The following is a 21,974-nucleotide window of genomic DNA, read 5'->3' as shown; positions in this document are numbered from 1 at the left end:
TCAGCCGGCTAGCCTAACTTGCCTGAAGATCTGTTTCATCGGCTGCCAGCCAATTTTTCGGTGCAGTGACTTCATAATCGTCTGCTTGGCCCATTCAACTCTAGCTCTTGCAAACTCGGATTGAAGCTTCTCGCGATGCTTCTTTTGCCGATGGGTAACGAGCCCTCTGATGTGCTCTTGTAGCTGATGGAGGTCAATGAAGCGGTTGCGTAATCGTGACTTCAACTCGTGATGTGTGCTCTCCACACGGGAAGTTACCGTAATGTTATAATTTCGGTACTGTTGGATAGCGTAGGTGGAAAACTGGGCACGCCATGGCCAGTAGGTTGTACGGAGGTAATTAACGAGAGCTATAAGAGGAGCTATTTAGTAAAAGGTTAGAGTAGGAGGGTAGTTAGGGCTAGGGTTACCTGGCTGATCCGAAAACTCTATACAGAGTAGATCCCACTGATCTCTGCACTCCTCAGCCGTGCGAGCCCTAAAGACTGAAACCCAGGCATCACGGATACCGTCAGCTGTGTGCTCAAAAGTCCGCCTTGGAGCCGGGGTAGTATTGGGTTTCCATCGTCATCTTCACGATCATCTTGTTGCTCAACGCACTGATCTGCCAGTTGTGAGGCATGTTGAATCTGGTAATCAGTGGCACGGTCGATAGGTCGGTCCTCGTCAATGGCATTATCTGCCTGTATAGGGTCGTCGAGAGCGGCTGCTGCAGCGAGGCGAGTCTCCTGTTCTGGCCTATCTCCGCCAATCTCGGTGCCATCGAGGATCCTTCCACTTCTTCTTGATGTGAAGGATCACGTTCTTCATCATATGCCAAACGCACACTTGTTGTTGCGTTGATGGGAAGATAGAGTCAAGGGCGTTCTTCAGGGCGGTATCAAAGTCGGTAATCACAACGCCCGGGTCCGGAATATCAGCCTGCCGACCAGCCTCACGCAACTGTGAGAGGATCCATTGGAACGCGCCTTCGTCTTCCTTGGCAGTGAGGCCAAAGCCTACACTGAAGCTCTTGTGTAGCCCTGTTGTGCCAATGATCTGTAGAAGCGGCATGTTAAAGCGGTTGACCTTATACGTATTATCCATGATAAGGAGCTCGGGGTTACGCTTCCAGTCAGCAATACAGTCATCGTATGTCCAGAAAAACCTCCAAACCTTCCCATTAGGGCCACGGTCAACTGCATAGTAGCTGATTTCCCCCTTTGCTTTAGCATCTTTGAGTACATCGAGGAAGGCTTGTGTAGATGTAGAGGCGCCGTAACGGAAGGCACGAAGTTGCAGCTGGATGAAGTGTATATCAGAATCGGTAATAAGGAGCTCAGGATATTCCTGTCGGATAGCATCCACGATATCCCTGCTCTTGTTATTGACGTTCTTGCTAAGCCCCTCGACGAGGCTATGAAGACGCTCGATGCCGAATTTGCGTTGGCTTCGTTGACGGACGATGGGGTTAGCAATTGGCTCAAATAGAGGTTCGTGGTTATGAGAGCCGTGCTTGATGGTGACTTTGAATGCATTGCAACGTCGGTAGAAGCGGATGTAACAGCGAAAGTCACATCCCGACTTCTTGGATGACGTCTTGTATATACCCTCTGCCTCGTCCCAGGGCCTATACTGACCACTGTATTCACAGCGGATATTGGCTTCCTTGCGCCTAGGCTTGCCGGTATTCTTGCTATTTGCAACGACTACGACGTAGCCAAGGAGCTCTTGCGTAGCTTTGAGTGTTTCAAGCGCCTCATCATACGTATCGAAAGACATCTCCGTGATAGCCTCGGTGCTACTGTTGGTATTGCTTTCGGTCGAATTCATCGGGACGATTGACTAGACGTGACTATTGCGGTAGGCGGCGGCGGCGTTGCTGTTGTGTTGAGTCAAGTGGTGATAGCTTCAATTGTTGATGATTGCGAAAATGCAGATGGCGGCCAAAAGGCAGGTGGCTGGGCGGGTGGGCGGCGGCGATGGTCACGGCAAGCCAGGGCGTTGGGAAAGCGCGCGCCAAATTTTGGTGGCGGGGTCTTCTTCCAAATGGGGCTTAGGTCGGGAGTGTATGTTTGAAAATCAGGAGTGTATGTTTGATTACTCGTGACAGTGGCTCGGTGCAGGCGTCCGCTAGCTTGCTGCTTTCAGGCCTTTCCGGGGTGACACGGCGCCGCTACAGCGCCGTCCTCGGCTGTCTTTTGCAGGCCCGATACGTCGCAGGCTGCTGTATTTCCACCGTGGCAAGCTCCAGGTAGACCCCTATCCGACGGGCGGTTGTGCCCCTTGGCATGCCTGTCAGTGAGGAACGTGTCGATTCTGTACAAGCCCGGCGCCATCATAATCCTTGCTCCATGATCTTGTTGCCACGCTTTTCCACATGCGCCTCGATGCGAAACCACTGCAGTGTCGCCCCTGAGGACTCACCTTGCTTCAGCACCTACCAGTTCCTTTCTGTGCCGCCAAGGTCCCCAGCAGGTCTCGTGCGTGCGCGTTGCATGTACACCCCGCAGCCACGCCCCGACGGCCTGTACAAGCACAGTACTGTACTGCCTGCACTTGAGTGCTCTTCAATCTCCTCGTACTCTGAGCCTCTTTCTTCGTCTTCTTCATCTCCACTCTTCTCTCTGTTCAGGTGTACTGTACGGCTGTACTGTACTGTATCTCGCTTCGTCTTGGCCGGGCTCAATTTCGCTCCCTCTTCGTGTCCCCTTCTTCTATTTCTCCTCCTCCTCCTCCTCCTCCTCCTCCTCCTCCTCCTCTCCTCCTCCTCCTTCTCCTCCTTCTCCTCCTCCTCCGCCTTCTCCTCCGCCTTCTCCTCCGCCTCCGCCTCCTCTCGTCCGTCCGTCCCTCCCTCCACCTTCTGCCAATCCAACAGCCCTCGGCAAGGTTTGGCCGTCACCGTTGATCTGCCTCATCGACAAAAGACCCACCGCCTCTTCGTTTCTTGCTCGCCATCGCCAGCTAAAACGTCCTGTCCTCTCGAGCAGGCATCATCCCCGCATACCATCGTCGATACGGCGCTCCCTTGACGCCCCGGTCTCGCCTCGGATCCTTCCTGCTGCGGCCAGCGCCATGCCCACCTCACTAGAGTCGTCCCGCCCCATCATGGCCCCATCGGTACGTGGCGCGATTTTGCCTTTCTGCTACTCCCGTCTCCATTTCGTACCTCTGTCTTGTCCCTGCTGCGTGTCTCGCCCTCCCTTGGCTTTGGTCTTCTCTCATACGCCGCCAAAAGAAACACCAAATAATCACAAGTCTATCCCCAACAGAGGCAACTGCCCCTCGTCGGTTGGTGCCTCCTCATAATGCCCTGACCTGCCTCTCCCATCTGCCCTTGCTCCCCTCTCGGAACAATTGCTTCGCCCATTCACGTTTTTCGGCTCCGTCTTGCCCCCCAAGCTGACAATGCCTTACCGCCAGACCCGAACGTCGGTCCGCTTCAGCACCTACAGCATGGCGGCTCCGTCTCTGACTCCCACCGCCCACACTTCAGACTCTGTCCAGGCCGAGATCCGCGACATTGCCTTGGGCCTGGATCGCATGGAGAACAAGGCCCTCTCTTCCCAGCGCGTCATGCTCAGCGACGAGAAGACGGACAGGCTAAGCCAGCTCGCCCTCGGTGCCAAGCTCGAGCGCGCCCTCGAGCGCCGCATGAGCAGCCAGGATGCCGTCATGCGCCCACGGCCAAAGAGCGTCGCCGTCAGCCGCCCCCCCAATGACAAGAAGCAGCTCTCGGAAAAGGCCGCCTAACATCGACGACAACGGGCCGGTTCAACGGATGGTGTGGACGATTGATGATTCGAAGCGTACGAGCGCTCCTTGTGGCGGATGGAGACGGCAGACGATGCATGCTGTTGAATCCGTGGCATCACGGCATCTTGAGAGGGCCCTTGTCTCTTGGGACGCCGGCCCGCTCGTCATCACCACGACACTGGTGCCCTGGAGATACCTTTGATACATTGCCCAGCAACGAAGCGGCTACCCACAGCGACACCTGCACTTCAACAGCCCGTTCCTCGACGGTGGTACAAGCCAAGCTCTACCCAGAGTGAAAGGGGAAGGGGGAAGGGGGTCTGAACATTGCGAGACGGCCTGTACCATGGCATACTCTCCCACGCGGCTTGGGAGAGTGCGGATATTCGCTGGACGGAAACCACGACTGGACGAGCACACGCCGCCACTTGTACGACCTCGGCTTTTCGATTTCGACCGCACGGCTGTCAACGTGCGAGTCTCGACATTTCTTCTCCTCAATGTATTTCTTTCTTACTATGTTTTGTGACGGGAGAGAGCGCGCTGATGCTGCTCAATGCAGAACCGCTTGTTGGCGCGAATGCCCGGGACGAGAGGATGCCGGACAAGGCGGCTTGCACGGGCTTTCACATCATGCAACGTGTTTTCATTTTCTTTTCTTTCCTCGGCCATACCACCCGTTGAAGCCCATGTACGCACTACGAGGAGGAGATCCGAGCGCCTGTGAGAGCAGGGACACGGCAAGCAGAAAATGCCAGCAGATCCTCATTTCTTTCCCTAGTCCCGCGTGACGGACGGACGAGCATTCCAAGGGCATCGACAGAGAGTGGGAGATGAGTCGCAAAAGCCGCATTTCGCCGGCCAACTGTCTCGAATCTTGGCATGGCCCCACATCTAAAATCTGAATCGTCCTAAGGCGGGACGAGGTGCGCTTTTTAGTCTTTGGCCGGTGAGACACGAAGCTGTCAAGCACGGGTAAACGTGTGCGGCCGGAGAGCTCCGTGTAGAGAAGGGGGGCGACTGTGTGGCTGGTCATCTCGTCAAGCCTCTTGACCGAGAAGCGCCACGCGGACTGCAGATGGGGTGGGGAAATACATGACTGCTATTGAATATACGAAACGCGCTGAATCATCCCTTCCAGACTTGTTGTCCGGGGCTCTCTAAATACATCATATACAGTAGCTGTTCTGACGAGAGCATCGTGGCTCCTCAATTCCCACTCAAGGCTTCATCCGGCGTTGCGGGTTCGTCGGTGAGAAAGTTCGTGCCTGCAATATGGCTCGCTGCCCAATGTGTGTTGTCGGAGGGTCCCGACCCGAGCGAGGACACAGATCATGGCCTCGCCTTCCCCCCCCCCCCTTGTCCGGCCCAATGTCACGTCCCGGCGCCTTACGACGCCTTCTTCTTGCCAATCAAGCCCTCAATTTCCCTCAGCAAGCCCACCAACTCGGCCTCCTCGCCCTCAACTTCCAGCCCGCTCCTCACCCACTCCCTAGCCTCCTCAAGCCTACCCATCTCGACCAAACACCGACCCCTCCTCCACCACCCCTTCGCATTGCCCACACGCCTCGCCTCGACGCTGGCCTCGGCATCGACAGCGCCCTCGGGCCAGTTGTTCAAGGCCATGTGCGCCTGCGCGCGGTTCGCCAGCAAGCCGCTGACCTCCTCGCGCACCAGCGCCGCGGGCTCCCACAGCGGCCGCGTCAGCGCCATCTGGATGCCCAGCGTGTAGAGCCGGATGGCCTCGCCGTACTTTTGCTTGCGGTACTCGGCATTGCCGTTGTCGCGCAGCTTGGTCACGTTGCCCGTGCGCTTGGGGTTGACGGGGATGGGCGGCGGTGGCACCCCTGCCGCGCTGCCGTCGAGCGACAGCAGCGACCGGTGCAGCATGTTGAGCTGCTCCAGCTCGGCGTCGAGCGCGCGCGAGCGCTTCGTTGCGCTGATGGCTTTGGACTGCGCGTCCATGTGCAGCGGGAGCAGGTCGAAGTGCGTGAGGTCAGACATGGTCACGACCGCTCGGTGTATTGGGCCGGATCGTATGCGATTATCTGGGCGATCGGTGCAGTCTTTTCAACTCGTTCACTGTCTTCTGTTTTGTTGTGGCCTCGAGACCGTCGGGTGAGAACAGAGTAAAGGGTCGTAAACGAGCGTGGCCGATTATGTTTCGGAAGCGGCGCTGGCCATGCCGAAGGACACGACACCTCTCACGTTGGTTTCTTATCTTATCGCCATGTGACCGATACGCTTTCTGTCAATCCCGACCCATCCCGCTCCACTATCTACGAATCCAAGTCCCGGAGCGAACTCGCAGAGATACACTGTTCTACCAATATCAGGGTCAGGCATGTGCGACTACGGATAGATATCGGCGAAATAGGCTGCTTCTCCCCAGTTGATATGGTTGGGTTATCATCCCTCGGCAGCAGATGATGCCAAGCCAGGCATTTGTAGAAAATGGCAAGTACAAGATACACTTTCCAGAGCTTCGCGCCCGTCACATATCGCAGGTCGCAACGAGCCACACCGCGTCATTCCTCATACACCGTCGTATTCCACTCTTTTTGGGGGGTTTCTCTGCTTTATTGTTTTGGGCCCGGGTTCCGACGATGAGATTCATGCAGAACATTCAGAATAACCATCCACCGCCTCCCCATGAGCCGCCGCCTTGCCATCACTCGGCAAATCAAGTGAAATCCGTTATGAACCGCCGCGCCTATCTAATAAACCGCACGAGAAATGACAAGACAATGCGATGATGCCAAGAACAGCCATCATGTTCGAGGTCCTGTCCACTTAGTAGCCGTAGGTCGCGAGGGCCTTCGCAGTCTCCGTCTTGGTCGAGGCGTTCTTCTTCGCGTCGGACAGTTGTCGCGCAGCCACCTTCTTGCGCTCGTAGTACGCAGCGCCCTTGGCCTTCCTTCTCTCTTCCAGCCTGTGCATGCCAGTTAGCGCAATTCCCGCCCGCCATTGGCACACGACAACGTACCGAGCAACGACATCCTGGTACTTCCAGCCGACCTCGTGGCTCAGGCGGCCGACAGTGCAGTACTTGCGGCCGGGCTGCAGGCGCAGCACGCGCAGGGCTTGGGGAACGACCATCTTCTTCATCTTGTCGTAGGGAGGGGGGACACCCTCGAAAACCTTGAGGCGCTCGAGAGCAGCGGCACCCCGGGCCGTCTTGTGGGGAATCATGCCCCGGACGGCCTTGTAGAAGATTCGGGAGGGGGCGCGGAAGTGGAATGGGCCTGGTATTCATCGTCAGCAAGATGGCTTGCGTCGCTCGTCGGAGTCCAACTCACCACCGCGGGTAGGATTGTATCGGGTCATCTTCCGCAGGTAGGCGTGGTACTTGACTGTTCAAGCGGTCAGCCTGAGCTCCCGTCATGCGGTCTCTTGCTCGCGTTGCTTCGACGGCTCGGCGCCAGCACGATCGGATGTGATGAGTTTCTGTGGGCTGGAGAGTGGGCGACGTACGCTTGGCGCGGAAGAACTCGCCAGAGATGTTGAGCGCCTCGCAGCGGACAATGACAATCTTCTGGCCGTTGAGGAGCTGCTTGGCAACGATGCTAGCAAGACGGCCAAGCAGGTGGCCCTTGCCATCGATGACGACCTATCCGGTATTGTTTGTCAGTTTTCGCTCTCGTCTCGGGATCCCGCTGCCTTGCGGCGATGACGACACAGGAAGAGAGATGCCCGAGAGCTCAGGGAAGCAATCAAGCGCTAGACAAGTTTGTCCCTGCCCTTCACTGCATGCGCCTCTCTATTGACCTGCGCCCGCCATCACGCCAAAGTGCTGCGTTGCGGCAAGCAACAGGTGGTCAACTCACAACCGGCTCGAAGGACGACATCGTATCGGCTCCTCTGGTGGCTGAGGGGGGAAACGAAAGGAAGTCGGCAGCTCAAATCACGACAACAAAGAACAGGCAGGCCCTCGAACCAGGCCGGCGAGAAACTGCTGCTGTGCTGCTGGGGTTAGTCGTCCCTGGGCGAGGATGTTGGTGACGAGGTCGCGATGATGATTGACTGCGAGAAAATCCAGGTTCACCTGGAGGGGACGTTGTGCCTTTGGAGCAAGCCGCGCTAGCTCAAAAAGGAAAGGTGGTATTTGGGGGGAAGCGAGGAGGGCGGGCACCGGCAAACTGACTTAGGGCTGCGAGACCTATCGGCCAAGCCGGAGTTTTGCCGCAGCCTCCAGGCCCAGACTCAAGGCGGGCCGGGACGGGGCTCTGCTGCAGCGCAGAAGTGGCCGACCCGGAATAGCATCAGTTGCGGTCCGGGGATTGGACAGATACGCGTTCTTGATATTCCCCACACGACCAGGGAAAGTTCTCTGCACAATGGGTTTGATGTTGGCATGCTCGTCGAGTCTCCGAATTTATCGAATTGGCAGTTGGCGTCTTGAGCGACGCTCACTACTAAGTAGACTGTCTGATCGCATGCTTCAACGGCAAGCAGCCTTAGTCGCCTCTTTCAACACCCAGACACCAGCAATCCCCGACATTGGCGGTGGCGGTCGAGACCCAAAATCAAGTCCATAATCAAGTCCAACGCCGAGCTGCGATATGCGATGCGGTCAGGTCAGGGTGGAGGAGGAATGGGGCCAACGCCAGCCTCTCTTGTCGTCGCATCAAAACTCCAAATATCCCGAAATGCAAAAAGAAGATTGGTTATGCAGACTTTGCTGCGCCGTCGAGTCCCTTAAGGACGTCCTGGACCGAGCGCACCAGCTCCTTCCGCCTCGCCCTTACTTCCGGAATGCCCTCCGTCTCAACGCCGTCAAGTTTCAGTAGGATGCTCTGCATCAGCATTTCTGACAGCTTCCTGTGCTCCTCCTCCCGAATCTTGGGGTCTGTGGGCGGTGCCGCGGTGTACTGGACACAGAGCGGCAGCCACTTGGTTTTGAACTCGATGGCCAAGTCGTCAATTTGCTTCAACGGACCGCTGCCAGACGCAGGCGGAGGAGGTGACCTGGAGTGTGAGTTGCCCTCGCGGGGGCTGGTCGCAGAGTCGCCGTCGTTCCAGTCGCTTCTCTTCTTGGGCTTCCTCTTCTTACGATGTCGCGACTTGGCGTCGACGATGACGACTTCTTCCTCGGACTGACTGCTCTCGTCGCCGACGTCGGGAAGCACGGCCATGAGTTCGCTCTTGTTCTTGACTCCGTAGTCGCGGACTGGCGCGGCGGCCTCCTTGAGTTCCCTGCCCTTGTACAGCAGCTTGAGACGGCGCATGGCTCGGTCCGACAGTTCCATCATCAGGCCTGCGCGTTCCCGGACATCCCTGACGCGCAGCTTTCCATCGCCAATTGAGTAGGCGGGAAAGCGAGACGGGTACGTGACGCCCTTGTTCTTGACGAGAAGGACATCATCCTCGGGCGCGGGTGGAGCGGCCGATTGGGACCTGGGGTGGTGGTGGCGATGGTTGGACGAGCCAATGGGGGCATCGTCCAGGTCCTGGGATGTAATGTAGCTAAAGTCGTCGTCGGTCACGGCAGGGACGCCGCCCGACAGAGAGCTGTAGGGAGAGCTCTGGTCGCGCCTCAGGGACCAGCCATATCGCGACATTGTGATGGGCACCGCGACGAGGGCGGCGAGGCTGCTGTAGACGAACCCTGGCGGAACGCCGAGGGTGCCGGAGATGTACTCGGTCGACTCGTGCAAGACGGACGACAGGTTGGCCAGGGTCCCGTTGAGGTACGAGGTCAAGTTTTGCAAGGCTCCAGAGGATGCCACGGCGGCCTGGCTGGAATCCACCTTGTCGTCCGGGTGCAAAGGTGGCCCTCGGAAAGGACACCTCTCGCGGATTGCGGGCGAGGTTGTCTAGCCGAGGGGGCCAAGCAGAGCGAGAGACGGAGGAATCCTTGGGTCGAGCGAATGGCGGGCGCAGGTCGAAGAGTGCGAGCGAGCGAGCGAATGGCGGAGGCTGCGACGAAAGGATGAAACGAATGCGCGAATCCGATTGCAGGAGACGTGGCAGCGCCGCAATCAGACCAACGGACGCAGGGGCGAATGCGAGGGCGATCCGAGGCGACGGCAGAGATGGAAACAGAGAACCTCAGCGCAGCCGAACTGACCGAGCGAAGCAGCAAATGCCGGGCCAGGTGGTTTCAGGGTCTGGAGCTGACGTGAGGCGAGGCGAGGCCAGCAAACTTACGGTCGCGGGGTGACGGCCGACGAGAGAAAAAGGGAGGCTCGAAAAGGGTCCCGGGGGGGTCCGGTGATGCTGTAAGCAAGCCAACTGTAAGTGTAGGGTAGGTGAGTGCTTTGCCGGCCAGGCAACCTGGAACGGCAGGCTGCTGCAGCAAGTGAGCGGACATGGCTGCTCCTGACTCGACCGGATGGAGCATTTGCATTGCCTACGTGTAAGTCGATGGCTCCCGCTCGGCCAGTGTTGGGCTGTTTATCTCCAGTCCCTCTTTCAAGGTGTTTAATGCCCCCCTCGGCCGACACAAAGCAATCCAATTTGGCTTGAAAAAAACATGCCCACCGCGGCCGCGTTCCTTTTTGCTTGATAAATGTCATGGACAAAAGAAGACTCCATAAACTGCTCGACTTTGTTTTCACTTGGCTCGGCGGCCGCCGAGCACGGCGTTGCAGTGTTCCATGGCCGCATATCGATCTTGCACATCAACCACGATCCACCATCTCGCCAGCCAGTCGACATCTCAACATGTCCTGCAATAACACGATGAGCGTATCAGTCGACACCTGCAAGCGGTCTGCCTTCTCTCCCCTCCGGCCCTCTTCCCGGAAAACCTCTCCAACGACACTCTTGGCCAACGTCTCAATGTCTCGTCCGTTGGACCAATCCCTCGTGGCGCCGAGCTTCTTGATGAGTCTATGGACCTTGTCCTTCTTGTCGGTGCTCGGCGGGGGCTTGTCTCTGATGATGATGCCCTCTTTGCCAATCAGCTGCCCGAGGAACTTCATGCACTGCACCGGGGTGAGTTGTGGGAAGACGATGTCTCTGGCGAAGCGGCCGCGAAGGCCCCTGTTGGACTTTATGAGCATGTCCATCTCTTCCCCGTACCCCGCGAGAATAACCAACAGCCGCTGGGCGTATCGCAACTTGGTCAGTCCATCCACCAGCTCTCCCACCGCTTCTTCCTCGAACGAGGTCCCCGAGCGAACCCCGCGGGCTCCTAGCCCGAGGCGATACGCTTCGTCGATGAAGAGAACCTTTCCCAGAGCTTTCTCGAGGAAGCTCTGCACCAACGGCGCCGTGTGACCAAGATGCTGCCCGATAAGGTCCGACGCTGAGCATTCAATCACCTCGTCGCTGGCAAGGAATCCCATGTCGTAAAAGATTTGCCCCAGCTTCCTCGCCGTCGTTGTCTTGCCTGTCCCTGGTGGACCCTTGAAGATGAACGTGAAGGGTATGTTTGGGCGAGGATCCTTGCCGTGCATCCTCATTCCAGCCGCCATCTCTTGGTACCCCTGGAATTGCTCGATGACCGCGTCGAAGCCCACAAACTCTTTGAACAAGTCCCTGCTCTTCCGGCCCGCGGCCGATGATCGGTCCCAATGAGAGTCAAAATCCTGAGGCTCCAACACAAGGCGTCTGTGCAGGTCGGCGTCGAGCGAGACGGCCAGCGCTGCGGCTCTTTCAGCATCCCCGGGCGGCTGGCCGGTTTGCCCATTCCGCTGCTTCAGCGATGCCCTCGCGCGATTCACCAAGTTATGGACGTCTCTGCCGTTGCCAAAGCCCGGACGATCTCGAGCTCTCGTAAGAACCTGCGAGGCCACCTGTTTCGCTTGCTCGGTTGCGTCAATGCCGTCCTTTGCCAGTTTCGCGTCCAAGATTCCCATCAACTCTGGCACCTCGTAGTCTCCAAGCTCGAAGGCGTCCTCTGGTGGAAATCTGCTCCGCAGTCCAGGATTGCCCCTGTGGAACATGTCGTGCATCTGCTCCGCATAGCCCGACATGATGATGCAGCGGTCTTGCCCGGGATCGGTCGATGTCTTGGCGACGAGCGTATCCAAGATGGTAAACAATGCTCGATCGCTCGACGAGACAGATCTGCCGAGGTCAGAACTCGGGCATAGCCCATGCGCGTCATCGATGATGAGTACCATGCCCCTGGTTGAGTCGAGGATATTGCATGTGTTCTTCTGCACACCGCCAATCCAGTTTGAGATGAAGTCGTTAGGATCCTTTACTACAACCCTGGTCTTTGAAACGAGCCCAGTGTCAACGACGATCTGACCAAAGAGCTTGGCGACGGTTGTTTTCCCCGACCCCGGCGGCCCAAGAAAGACGCGGTTCGGGCTGAACTGGATTGGTTCTTTGCCGCCCATCTCGAGGCAGTAGTTTATCCTTCCGAGATCTATGAGCTCTTCCACCGCCCTCTTGACCTTGTCGAACCCCTGCATAGCTTGAAGCTCCGCGTAGGCACTACTCGACTGTCGAATATCGGGCGGTGGGAGCCCAAGAAGATCCTCTTTGGTCAGGAAACGATCGTCTGGCGGGTCATCATGCTTGCCGCTTTTCGCCCACAGGACACGCTCCCGCTGAAGTCGGTCTGCCTGACGATCGTGGGCTACCGCGAGAGCGTCCCGGATTTCCCACACGTTTCTGAACGATGGCAGCATTCGGTTACTTGCAATCCTCCGAGCGAGAATGGCCGTATAGGTGCCTCCAACTCCGCCTTGGACATTAATGGACATTTCCGTCAAGGCTTTCCTGATGAACTCGTGAATCTCGCCTTCGGAAAAGCTACTCACTGTAACAACACGAGTGGACGTAGGTTCAAGTGACTCGGATTCAGGTGGAGGTGAGCTGGATGGCGAACCTATGTGAAGTTGACGTGGAGTCGGAGCTTGTTGATCAAGGGACCGTTTAAATTGATGGTAAAGGTTTTCGATGGTGAATTTCCCTGCCTGGCAGTTAGGATCAACTGAGCATTGATAGATTGCTTTTGGGTGACGATTCTCGACTCCACGACCGAAGAAGACGAGGGCATCAAGCAATTTCCCGGTTTTCGGGCGGATTCAAGAAGGTAGTTGAAACCATACCTGTGCCAGCGCCTCCTTTTACTGTGAGGTTTATAGTTCTTGTCTCGCCACGTCTGGCCGCCGCATCGACTGCAGCCTTTATAGACAAGAACAGGGACTTAACATTCTCGATGCCAATCATGCCCATCAGCTCATCAAGAGCCTGGTTTTCAGCACCCTCTTCCTTTTTCTGACGAATCCACTCGAGACGCGACGGGGATTCATCGTTGATGTCTTCTAGTGGATCCTTTTCCTCCTCCGCAGGATCCTTGGGCTCATTCTTGGCTGGCACCTCAGTGTCATCCTCGATATGTGGCTCCTTCGCGATATTTCCAGGGGGGTCCTCGGTCTCGAGTAATACAATGGTCCTGCCCATAATGCAGAAAGAGGGCTTGTCCTCAGGCTCTGATGACTCAGGCTCGGCATTGGGTGGTTCATCTGTTGATGGCTCCTCAAGTTTGGTTTCGAGTGACTCGAGCTCCGCATTAAGTGACACTCCAATTTCGGGGTTCGTTGGCTCCTCAGGCTCAGTCATGGATGGCTCCTCTGACACAGCTTCGCCTGACTCCGGCCCAGCTTCGGGCGATTGTTCTGGTCCCTCTGGTTGTGAGCTGGGTTCAAAATCGTCACTCTCGACTGGACTCGTCCGGACGGACGGGCTCACGCTGTGCGATCCTGACGACACGGCCCTGCGTTCTGAGTTCCCGCTGGGGACGCGGCAAATAGCTGTGAGCGGAGGCGCTGGAGAGGAAGGGAATGAAGGTGGGTGACCGAGCTCTTCGGATAATGGTTGGAGCCACGCGGACTCTTCGCTCAGCTCAGGGGGCGATGCGCCTTCTCTTTGGCCAGTATTGCGCGGCGTTACTCCAAGGACTTGAGGCACATCATGACCAGTCTCGTGCTGTGCGGATGTACTGGGACCCTCGATATGGGTTTCACTGTCATTCTGCCGAGTCTCGGGAACGGCATGACTTGGTGGTTTTGAGCTTGGAAGTTCCTGCGGATCGTGCCCAGATTCTGAAGCCGAGTTGTGCACTCCTGAACTGGGTCCGGGCCCCCCTGTAGTGCCTGGTACGGGAACCCCATGATAACTACCCCGTTCGTCTTGAAGGGTCATTTCCGTGATAGTTTAGTAGATTATGCTACTCGAACTACGGAGAGAGAGGGGGGGGGAGCCGAATATGCAGAGGGCAAGGGGTTTGCAGATGATTGACAGGTTAAGGACTCGATCACGACGTCGATGCTTTCGTAGGAGGTGCTTGAGGCTGTGCAGCAGTTATCAAGTGTCAATGAGAAAAAGGAACACTGCCAGCTCCTCGATGGGCCCTACATGTTGTGGTCTGCCTAGGATTGCCGCATAAGCCCCGTCGATATGTAGGACCTGCGCCTCTCCACGCCGCAAGGCAATTCCGGAACCATAGACGCAATCTCACAAGGGGGGGAGGCTCAGCAAGACGACGCCTTCGTAGTGAGTCTAGTGACTGGACCAAAAGAGAGAGCTGAATGCAAGCCACAAGGCAACGAAAAGGCCGCCTTGCGACTACTACAAGGCGTCCAGTAGGTTTCTGGTTCACAAGGCATCCAACCATGCCTCCGTCCACTACACGAAGGCTACATTCCCTGCGTCGTAGACACCCAGGACCCGCTTCCATCTAAGCTCCTTGGAAAGGAGGAGCTGCAGCCGCACGCATTTGCCCTTTTCGCGCGCACTGGTCCCCTCCATTGCCAACTTCTGCAGACGGCTCACGTCCTCACACACCAGGTATTGGTCCTCGGGGCTGGCCTGGTGGCCGACGATGCGCAGCCGTGTTCCGCGGCGCGAGTCGAGGCACACAAGCGCCTGGCCACGAGGCGTCACCACCTTGAGCGGCATCAGTCCGCTCATGAGCATGGTGGTGGTGCTGATGGGCCGGTCGATGGAGAAGCCCTCGTTGGAGCGACGCAGGAAGACCGAGTTGTAGGGCCCCCTCGTCACCAGGATGCCGCCACCGCTCTCGTCGTGGAGCAGCTTGGCGATGATCATCTGATCGCGGATGCCCGTGACGGCTTCGAGTTCCGACACGGAGCGGCAGGGGACGCGGAGGTGCAGGAAGTCACTCCATGACCAGTCCCGGACGAGCACGCTCTTGCAGACGAGAATCACAAACGCCGCCAGCACCCACGTGTACGTGGCAATGTTGAAGGGGTCGACGCCCACGATGCGGTTGCCGACGGTGAAGCCGATGGTGAGCCCGCCCGCCGCCAGCACCACAGCCACGGTGGCGATGGTCAACACGTACGTCGGACAGGGGACGATGACGGATCTTTCGTCCATGACCCACTCGCTCTCCATTAGTCGCCGCCGACGCTCGAACTTGCGAGTCCGGTCGACATCGGCACTCTGTGAGCGCCAACTGCCGTCGCTGCCCGACGGGTCGATGAGCCGACATCGCTCAAAGGTGCCGGCTTCAAACGCCGTCTTGAGACGTAGCACGCCGCGAGGCTGGGCATCTTCTTCCATGGTGCTTGTATACACGCGGAAGAAGGCGGTAAAGTTGGTTTCCTGGAATGGGCGAACGAGTTCTTGGTTGTCGCAGCTGAGGAGCATAATGCTCCGGAAGTTGTTCAACTCGGACACCAGACTCGGATTGGTCGTGGCGAGTGGAACCATGACGGTGATGATGTCGTCCATGTACTCGAGTGCCAGCTTCTCCAGCGGGTTCCCGTCCTGTCCCCGGCACGTCTCCGTCTCCCCGGTGCCTCGTTGGTCCGTCACTTTATACGTCCATTCGATAAATGTCTTGACCCTGGGCGGCTGGGCGGCATTGGGTAGGAGGCAGCCCGTCCGGAGCTCCCGCAGTTGGGCTACCGTTTTATCTAAAATGCGGAGAGCCGAGTCGGCCGTATTGAGATTGTCCAGGTCTGAGGTTGCAGAGAACTCCTGATCCCGATCCTGAAAGAGAAGCGTCTGCACGGCCGAGTGTCTATCAACCAGGGAGCTCGGGACAGCGTGGGTCATGCATACGCACCTTGAATCCTTGGAAGCCCGTCTCGTAGACTAACCCGCATATCTCGTACGCTGTGTTTGAGAGTCCAGAGCGCTTCAGGCACCGGAGAGACATGACCATGGACCTCAAGGCAGAGCTCATGCCCCCACGGAACTTGTTCTGGTTGACGCAGTAAGAGGCAACCCGGGCCTCGTCGACGGACGTGAGACCGTCTTTGGTATCAGCGTCGATGATCCTCAGAGCTTCTTCGCACTCCTCTTCCTCATCGATCCAGGTGGCTACGAGTGAGCCCCTGTCCCGGCTGCTGTCGAGGGCGCTCTCACCCCCCTGCGCCGCGATCCGGGCATTTGGGTAGAGATCGAGGAGCAAGACTTTGATTTTGGTTACACGCTTGACGAGCACGCAAAGGACCGTGGCCTGCCAGAAGTTTCCCGTCCCCGTCTGGGTGATCAGCCTCGCAAGCACGCCCGAGACGTAGTTGATCAAGTCGAACAAGGCAACCTGTTCACGGCGACGCTCGGCAGCGGCATCGTGACCATTGGCCGAATCGGCAAGCTCTTCGTCGCCATTATCGGCTTCGGCGGCAACTTGGGCCTGCTGGATCAGCTTCTGAAGCTTACTCCGGTTGGATATCTGTTTGCAGTATCGCACGTTGATGCACTCGTTGTCGAGGATGCACAGGGAAATGGCAGTCAAGATCTTGTCGGCCAGCGCGGAGAGAGCGTTGTAGCCGGCCTCGTCCCCAGTCGTAAAGAAATCCCGATTATCAAACCGGATGGGAACATTGGGGTTCTGAACGTAGTGGTGCAGTCGCTTGGCTTCTTCACGCAAGAGCCCGTTGTATACGGTCTCGTCCTCGGCTATGTAATACCTCTCGACGCTGTCAAACTGCGGATAGACGAGACGAGACTCTGCCTCGGGCGCGTCTGCAATGAGAATATCGTCGACTGAGAATGTGACGGGTATCCCGCGAGGTTGAGCGGACTCGTCGTCCGGAGCGCCGGGTATGGCAGGGTGAACGGGATGGCTCCTGAGTCGATCCCTGAGGCGATTGACTGGGCTTTTCACGCCGCGCCCGACTTGTTGGCTGACGGCGGACCAAGACATGCGGTAGGATGTCATGGCTGGTTCGGACAGGCCCACAGAGCGACTCGGTCGCCATAGTGGTGGTTCATAGAAACTCGCAAATGTTGGGATGCTTGCCGGGACAGAACCCTCGAGAGAGTCCGAGGCCTTCTCGGGCGTGTCGTTTGGAGTAGGCATCTGGCTGTCGTCCATGATGGCTTGCAGAATCAAAGTCACTCTTGGTCTTGTTGGAGAGAGATGGTGGCCCGTATCATCGGATGAGAGCCTTCTCGCATCCTGTAAACTGGTCGCGGTGATTCGGACTGGTCCTGACAGTTGACGGCTATGGATTGAGCGACTGATCCCGTCCTCCGGCTCTCTGTCAATGTCAAGGGTCCAAAAGAGGCGTTTCGTGCTGGTGTCAGCCTAACAATTGCGGCCAACTGAGGCGATGCCTTGCAAGCTGAGGTCAAAGTGGGAATCATTGACCACTCAGATGATGCCGTGATACTGATGCCCTGGATGGAGGTGGTGCATATGCATGTCAGATCAAGACGCCCGGTTGCCTTACAGGGTTGAGGAAATTGTATTTGCACCGCCGTCGAAGTAGGGCATAGCCACATCGAGAAGCCTCCGTCCGGACCACACCTGGATAGTTTCTGGCGATGCCAATCATGGCAACAGTGGAGCGCTCCAGCGACTGCATTGCTGGGGTGAGTTACCAAAGTCTTGCTTCAGTTCAACCTTGTCTCTGCTCCATTCCCCTTTCTTCCACGATTTGACCTCGCTTGCCAGACCATGGTCAACATGGACGACCAGAGATGCGGTTTCGAGCATTCTTGCGGCTATACACACTATGCAAAAGTGCTCGATTCTGGATGGTCGAGGCAGGATCCAACCAGAACTGAAGCATCAGGACCAATGCGCCATCATGCTCCCACAACCGTCATTACCATTGTACCGGATGACATGGCGCCTCCGATGAGGGCGTCAACGGAGCCAGTTCCGGTCACGTCTAAGGCCCATAGTCTCAACGCTCGAGTCGATTCGGATGACGAAGAGACAAGTCCCCGCCAGTGGACGAGGCCTCGTCGCCGTTGGACTGGAGGAACAGGCCATCACGGCCGTCTTCCGCGATGGGAGAAAAGAGCGTCCCGAGAGGCCAAAGAGATGTATTTGAGGGTCAACGAAGCGGCGGGTGATGACGTCTCTGAAGCCGAGATGAGTGGCCTCGACGAATACTACCTCTCCGACAACCGGCCTTCGGACCAGAAAGGGGAAGCGCAGTTCGCCCGGAAGCCGTCGTCGCAGTCTCGAGCTTCGGGGTCTGACTCGAGCTGCAGTGACGGTGAATGCGGTTGGGCAAAGAAGGCCGAGGTCTACGATAGCGACCTCGAGTCGACCATGTTAGACGTGGGCAAGGCTGCGCATGCCAAGAAGATGAGGAGATGGAAGGCCCTGGCAAAGGACAAGTTCGAGGAGATGTTGCTCGACTGCATTGTCAACACGGGTGGGTGTAATGCGATGGGTCCAAGGCTCAAGGCTTTGCGCTGATTGACGTCTGCTAGAGAGCATCCCTCCAGACTACGAAAACATCCATGTTGATGCCAAGATCATCGGCAAGCTGGAACGGGTCACCAAGATGTCGCTGACCATGCCCAAGGCATTCGGACACGGTGTGCTCGCGGGCAACAGGGTCACCGGGGCCGTGCTCTGGGGCCCGCCGGGGACGGGCAAGAGCCTGCTCGCAAAGGGGGTCGCGCGACAATCGGGCTTCAACATGATTCTGGCGTCGACGGCGGAGCTGTGGCAGAAGTGCCACGGTGACGACGAAAAGGTGGTCAAGGCGCTCTTCTCCATGGCACGGAAGACATATCCCTGCATCGTCTTCATCGACGAGGCGGATGCCCTGCTCGGGTCGCGCAAGGCGGGCGAGAAGAGGCACATCCGGGCGATGCTGAACCAGTTCCTGATGGAATGGGACGGCTTGTCGAGCGGCATGGACTCGCCCTTTATCCTGCTGGCGACCAACAGGCCCTTCGACCTCGACCCGGCGGTGCTCCGGCGCGCCCCCATGCAAATCCAGCTCGGGATCCCGACGCTCATAGGGCGGTGCGGCATTCTGCAGCTCCTTCTCAAGGGCGAGGTGCTGGCTCCGGATGTGTCGATTGCCAGGCTGGCCATGGTGACGGAGCGGTACACGGGATCCGACCTCAAGAACATGTGCGTGGCTGCGGCGACGGAATGCGTTGGCGAGCTGGAGCAAGACACATCGAAGCGGACGCTTGAGTTTCGTCACTTCAAGTCGGCCATGGAGACGATCAAGGCGACAGGACTGAGCAAGGTGTTGGAGAAGGAGTTCCGGAATTTCGAGAACCATGCCCAGTTCGGGACGCAGCAGGCCGACGATGAATAGGAGGCGGCGAGCAGACGCGGTGAGTCATCGCATGTACTTTGTATCATCGGCTGAATAGCACCCCGATGGAGTATTAATATGGGAATGGAGTCAAGTTCTTGGCCCGATTGCATCATGGCCGGCCCGCCCCACCACTCATCACCACTAACCACCGCCACCTCCCACTCTTCTCTCCCCCTCTCTCTCCCACCCAAACCCCCACCTCCGCTTCCCCTCCATCATCCTGCTGAGTTATTAGTACAGTAACTTACCAGCCCGAGGGAGAAAGACCAATCAGCTCGCGCATATCGGGTTGCATGTCACAACCACGTCGACTCCTCTGCAACAACCGCTTGTTAATCAGAGCTCCGTTGCTACAGCCAAGCTGCCGCCGTCTCCGTTTCTCATTAGCAAGCCTTGTCTCTGCATCATCTCCTCCAACTCCGCCTCGCTCCCCTCCTTACATGTCCATGTTCCGGACCTTCCGACAGTTATTTTCCACAACGCCGTCTCCCCAACGACAAGCAGCCATGGCCGCCGCAAAGGAAAAAGTCCAGAGGCTCATTGACGACAACGCCGTCAGTACGTACATAACATCAGTGCGCCATGCCAAATCCACGCTGACGTGCTGCCAGTCGTCTTCTCCAAGTCCTACTGCCCCTACTGCGCCGCCACCAAAAAGACGCTCGATGGCCTCAACGCGGCCTACACCGTGGTCGAGCTCGACAAAGAATGTACTTGCCCTCGTTCTTCCAGCCCGCTCCTCGACCAAACATCTGACATCGTCCTTCAGCCGAGGGTGGCGCCATGCAGGACGAGCTCGAGAAAATCACCAACCAGCGCACCGTCCCCAATGTCATCATCAAGAAGAAGCCCATCGGCGGCAACTCAGACGTCCAGGCAAAGCTCAAGTCGGGCGAGCTGGAAAAACTGCTCAAGGACGCCGGCTCGCTCAAGGCGTAAGCGCCATTTCCCTGAATCCGCACGCGCAAATGCAGAGAATTGCCGTGCTGATGAGTGCTTCTGCTCCGTGTCGCACCTTCTGGGTCGGGAGTAGCTCCAGATTGTGACGCAGAGCACGAAAGCGCTTTCGAGGGACCTGGTAGTATCAACCGTACAGTAGGCAGAAGCGACACAACATATAAGTGGGCTTCCGAGCCAGTGCAGTACCGAGACGTCACGTTTGCCATCTCGTTGCCTGTTTTTCTGCCGTAAAGAGGCGGCATCTGTATCATTGCGACCATTTACATGTATCATTACGCCGACTTACATCAAACGCAACAGCCCGTATCGTACAGCCTCTTCTCCCTCAAACAGATTCATCTTTCCTGCCCGTGCTACAAGACCTGCGATGCGACGGTGCCCACCGGCCGTCCCACAAACTCCATGACCCCCTCAATAATGTTCTGCCTCGCCGCCTCGGACGACACATTCGCGCCGGCCAAGTAGTTCAGCCAGAGCAGCCTGGAAAACCGTTCATCGGCCACGACGCCCAGCACGCTCCTCTTGGGGTTTCTGGCGAGCTCGCCGTCGCCGTACAGGACCGACAGCCTGCCGTCGAGGTCACGGCACAGCAACAACTCCTTCTTCTTGGGCACCGTCCCGCGGTTGAACATGGCCTTGAACTCCTTCATGGCGGCGCCAAACGACTCGTCGCCGAGCGACTTGTCGCGCTGCGCCCGCGTCTGGATGGCGCGGACGAAGCCGTCACGCAGGTGGTGGAAGTCGGTGTCTCGGACGGGCATGATGCGGAACAGGCTGCGGCAGCCTGCCTCCTGGAGCAGGGCGTCCCACGTCTGCTCGCCTTGGGTGGGGTCCTGCAGTGCCGCGCGCAGGGTTTCCTTCTCCGAGGGTATCAGCGTCGTCGCCAGCCGGTTGACCTTTCTGATCAGGTACTGCTGCAGCCGGGCAATGTCCTGCGTCGCCACGTAGAAGCCGACGAGATAGACCTGGAAGCCGAGGAAGGTGACGGTGCGCATGCCCAGGCCGACGAGGGTGTACTCGACGCCCTGCTTGTCCGAGATGGACTGGGCCAGATAGCTAGACGGCTGCGTGCCCGACTCGTCGACGGTCATGGTGCGCGGAAACGTCGGCACGACGCTGTTGCCCGTGGGGACAATCTCCCTGCCATCGTCGTCGTGCAGCACCACCTTGCGCCTCTCGCCCGCCTCGGTCTTGAAGGGTTCGGTGGGTATGGGCGAGTCGCACTTGACGGCCAGCTTGCTCTTTTCCTTGGCGCTCTCGCGGTCGAGGGCCTCCTTGAGCTTCCAGGCCGTGTAGACAAAGGCGATGAGGCCTGCGCCGGCGCCGGCGAAGAGGAAGGCGATGCGGTGCTGTTCGTACTCGCGGCGCTTGGCATTGAGCTTGTTGAGGTCGAGCTCCTGCGTGGCCCGGGCCGACTGCCGCTGGGAGAAGAGCATGCGGCGCGAGCAGGCGAGGCTTCGGGGCGAGGGTCCGAGAACGGGGCGGACAAAGGCCGCGGGTCGAAGCAGTGGCATCGTTGGCGGCGTCGGGCGAGAAGATGGGCTGTAAAGGGCGAGTTGGTGCTCCCTCAAGCCCTCTGGATGAAAATGCTGGCACGACTTTGGTCGTCCACCCCACGACAAATTCCGAGGTACTCCGTACAAGCCGCGGAGCTCGTGACGTACTGTACAAGCGTCTACAGGGCGCTGATTAGCTAAGGCACTGCTGTAGACACTGAGATGTGCGCAATTGCCAGCTTCAGGCCAAAGTTTTTGGAATCATGACACCCTGAAAGCCTACGTTACTAACGTTGTACAGCATACCTGAGATTTAAGTGCC

At 57.8% G+C, this 21,974-nt stretch overlaps 9 protein-coding genes across 9 annotated transcripts; 3 read left to right on the top strand and 6 right to left on the bottom strand.

The window, feature by feature from the left end:
- Positions 1-1,086, bottom strand: HRG_05157 (MULE transposase domain-containing protein; the record flags this gene model as incomplete). Its single annotated transcript, XM_044863628.1, has 4 exons — positions 1-350; positions 411-454; positions 601-771; positions 827-1,086. 4 exons carry the CDS (start codon positions 1,084-1,086, stop codon positions 1-3), a joined length of 825 nt encoding a protein of 274 aa, XP_044722242.1.
- A 1,968-nt stretch (positions 1,087-3,054) lies between these two features.
- HRG_05156 (uncharacterized protein) lies at positions 3,055-3,732 on the top strand (the record flags this gene model as incomplete). The annotated part of the gene is made up of 2 exons (XM_044863627.1): positions 3,055-3,099; positions 3,403-3,732. 2 exons carry the CDS (start codon positions 3,055-3,057, stop codon positions 3,730-3,732), a joined length of 375 nt encoding a protein of 124 aa, XP_044722241.1.
- Positions 3,733-5,124: 1,392 nt separating this feature from the next.
- HRG_05155 (Tetratricopeptide repeat protein) lies at positions 5,125-5,739 on the bottom strand (the record flags this gene model as incomplete). Its single annotated transcript, XM_044863626.1, has 1 exon — positions 5,125-5,739. One exon carries the CDS (start codon positions 5,737-5,739, stop codon positions 5,125-5,127), a length of 615 nt encoding a protein of 204 aa, XP_044722240.1.
- A 789-nt stretch (positions 5,740-6,528) lies between these two features.
- On the bottom strand, positions 6,529-7,583 carry HRG_05154 (ribosomal protein l13 domain-containing protein; the record flags this gene model as incomplete). Its single annotated transcript, XM_044863625.1, has 5 exons — positions 6,529-6,667; positions 6,722-6,980; positions 7,035-7,088; positions 7,210-7,345; positions 7,563-7,583. The coding sequence occupies 5 exons, from the start codon at positions 7,581-7,583 to the stop codon at positions 6,529-6,531; spliced, it is 609 nt and encodes a 202-aa protein (XP_044722239.1).
- An 819-nt stretch (positions 7,584-8,402) lies between these two features.
- Positions 8,403-12,323, bottom strand: HRG_05153 (ATPase family associated with various cellular activities (AAA) domain-containing protein; the record flags this gene model as incomplete). The annotated part of the gene is made up of 3 exons (XM_044863624.1): positions 8,403-9,551; positions 10,374-10,406; positions 10,488-12,323. The coding sequence occupies 3 exons, from the start codon at positions 12,321-12,323 to the stop codon at positions 8,403-8,405; spliced, it is 3,018 nt and encodes a 1,005-aa protein (XP_044722238.1).
- Positions 12,324-14,325: 2,002 nt separating this feature from the next.
- On the bottom strand, positions 14,326-16,990 carry HRG_05152 (uncharacterized protein; the record flags this gene model as incomplete). The annotated part of the gene is made up of 2 exons (XM_044863623.1): positions 14,326-15,672; positions 15,734-16,990. 2 exons carry the CDS (start codon positions 16,988-16,990, stop codon positions 14,326-14,328), a joined length of 2,604 nt encoding a protein of 867 aa, XP_044722237.1.
- A 957-nt stretch (positions 16,991-17,947) lies between these two features.
- Positions 17,948-19,193, top strand: HRG_05151 (ATPase family associated with various cellular activities (AAA) domain-containing protein; the record flags this gene model as incomplete). The annotated part of the gene is made up of 2 exons (XM_044863622.1): positions 17,948-18,287; positions 18,346-19,193. The coding sequence occupies 2 exons, from the start codon at positions 17,948-17,950 to the stop codon at positions 19,191-19,193; spliced, it is 1,188 nt and encodes a 395-aa protein (XP_044722236.1).
- Positions 19,194-19,702: 509 nt separating this feature from the next.
- HRG_05150 (glutaredoxin domain-containing protein) lies at positions 19,703-20,135 on the top strand (the record flags this gene model as incomplete). Its single annotated transcript, XM_044863621.1, has 3 exons — positions 19,703-19,754; positions 19,808-19,906; positions 19,966-20,135. 3 exons carry the CDS (start codon positions 19,703-19,705, stop codon positions 20,133-20,135), a joined length of 321 nt encoding a protein of 106 aa, XP_044722235.1.
- A 374-nt stretch (positions 20,136-20,509) lies between these two features.
- Positions 20,510-21,670, bottom strand: HRG_05149 (chalcone isomerase like domain-containing protein; the record flags this gene model as incomplete). Its single annotated transcript, XM_044863620.1, has 1 exon — positions 20,510-21,670. One exon carries the CDS (start codon positions 21,668-21,670, stop codon positions 20,510-20,512), a length of 1,161 nt encoding a protein of 386 aa, XP_044722234.1.
- Positions 21,671-21,974: the final 304 nt, after the last annotated feature.

The sequence above is a fragment of the Hirsutella rhossiliensis genome (assembly GCF_020360975.1).
Source record: "Hirsutella rhossiliensis strain HR02 chromosome Unknown scaffold00004, whole genome shotgun sequence".
Taxonomy (NCBI): Eukaryota; Fungi; Ascomycota; class Sordariomycetes; order Hypocreales; family Ophiocordycipitaceae; genus Hirsutella; species Hirsutella rhossiliensis.
This window is presented reverse-complemented; position numbering and strand designations above follow the sequence as displayed.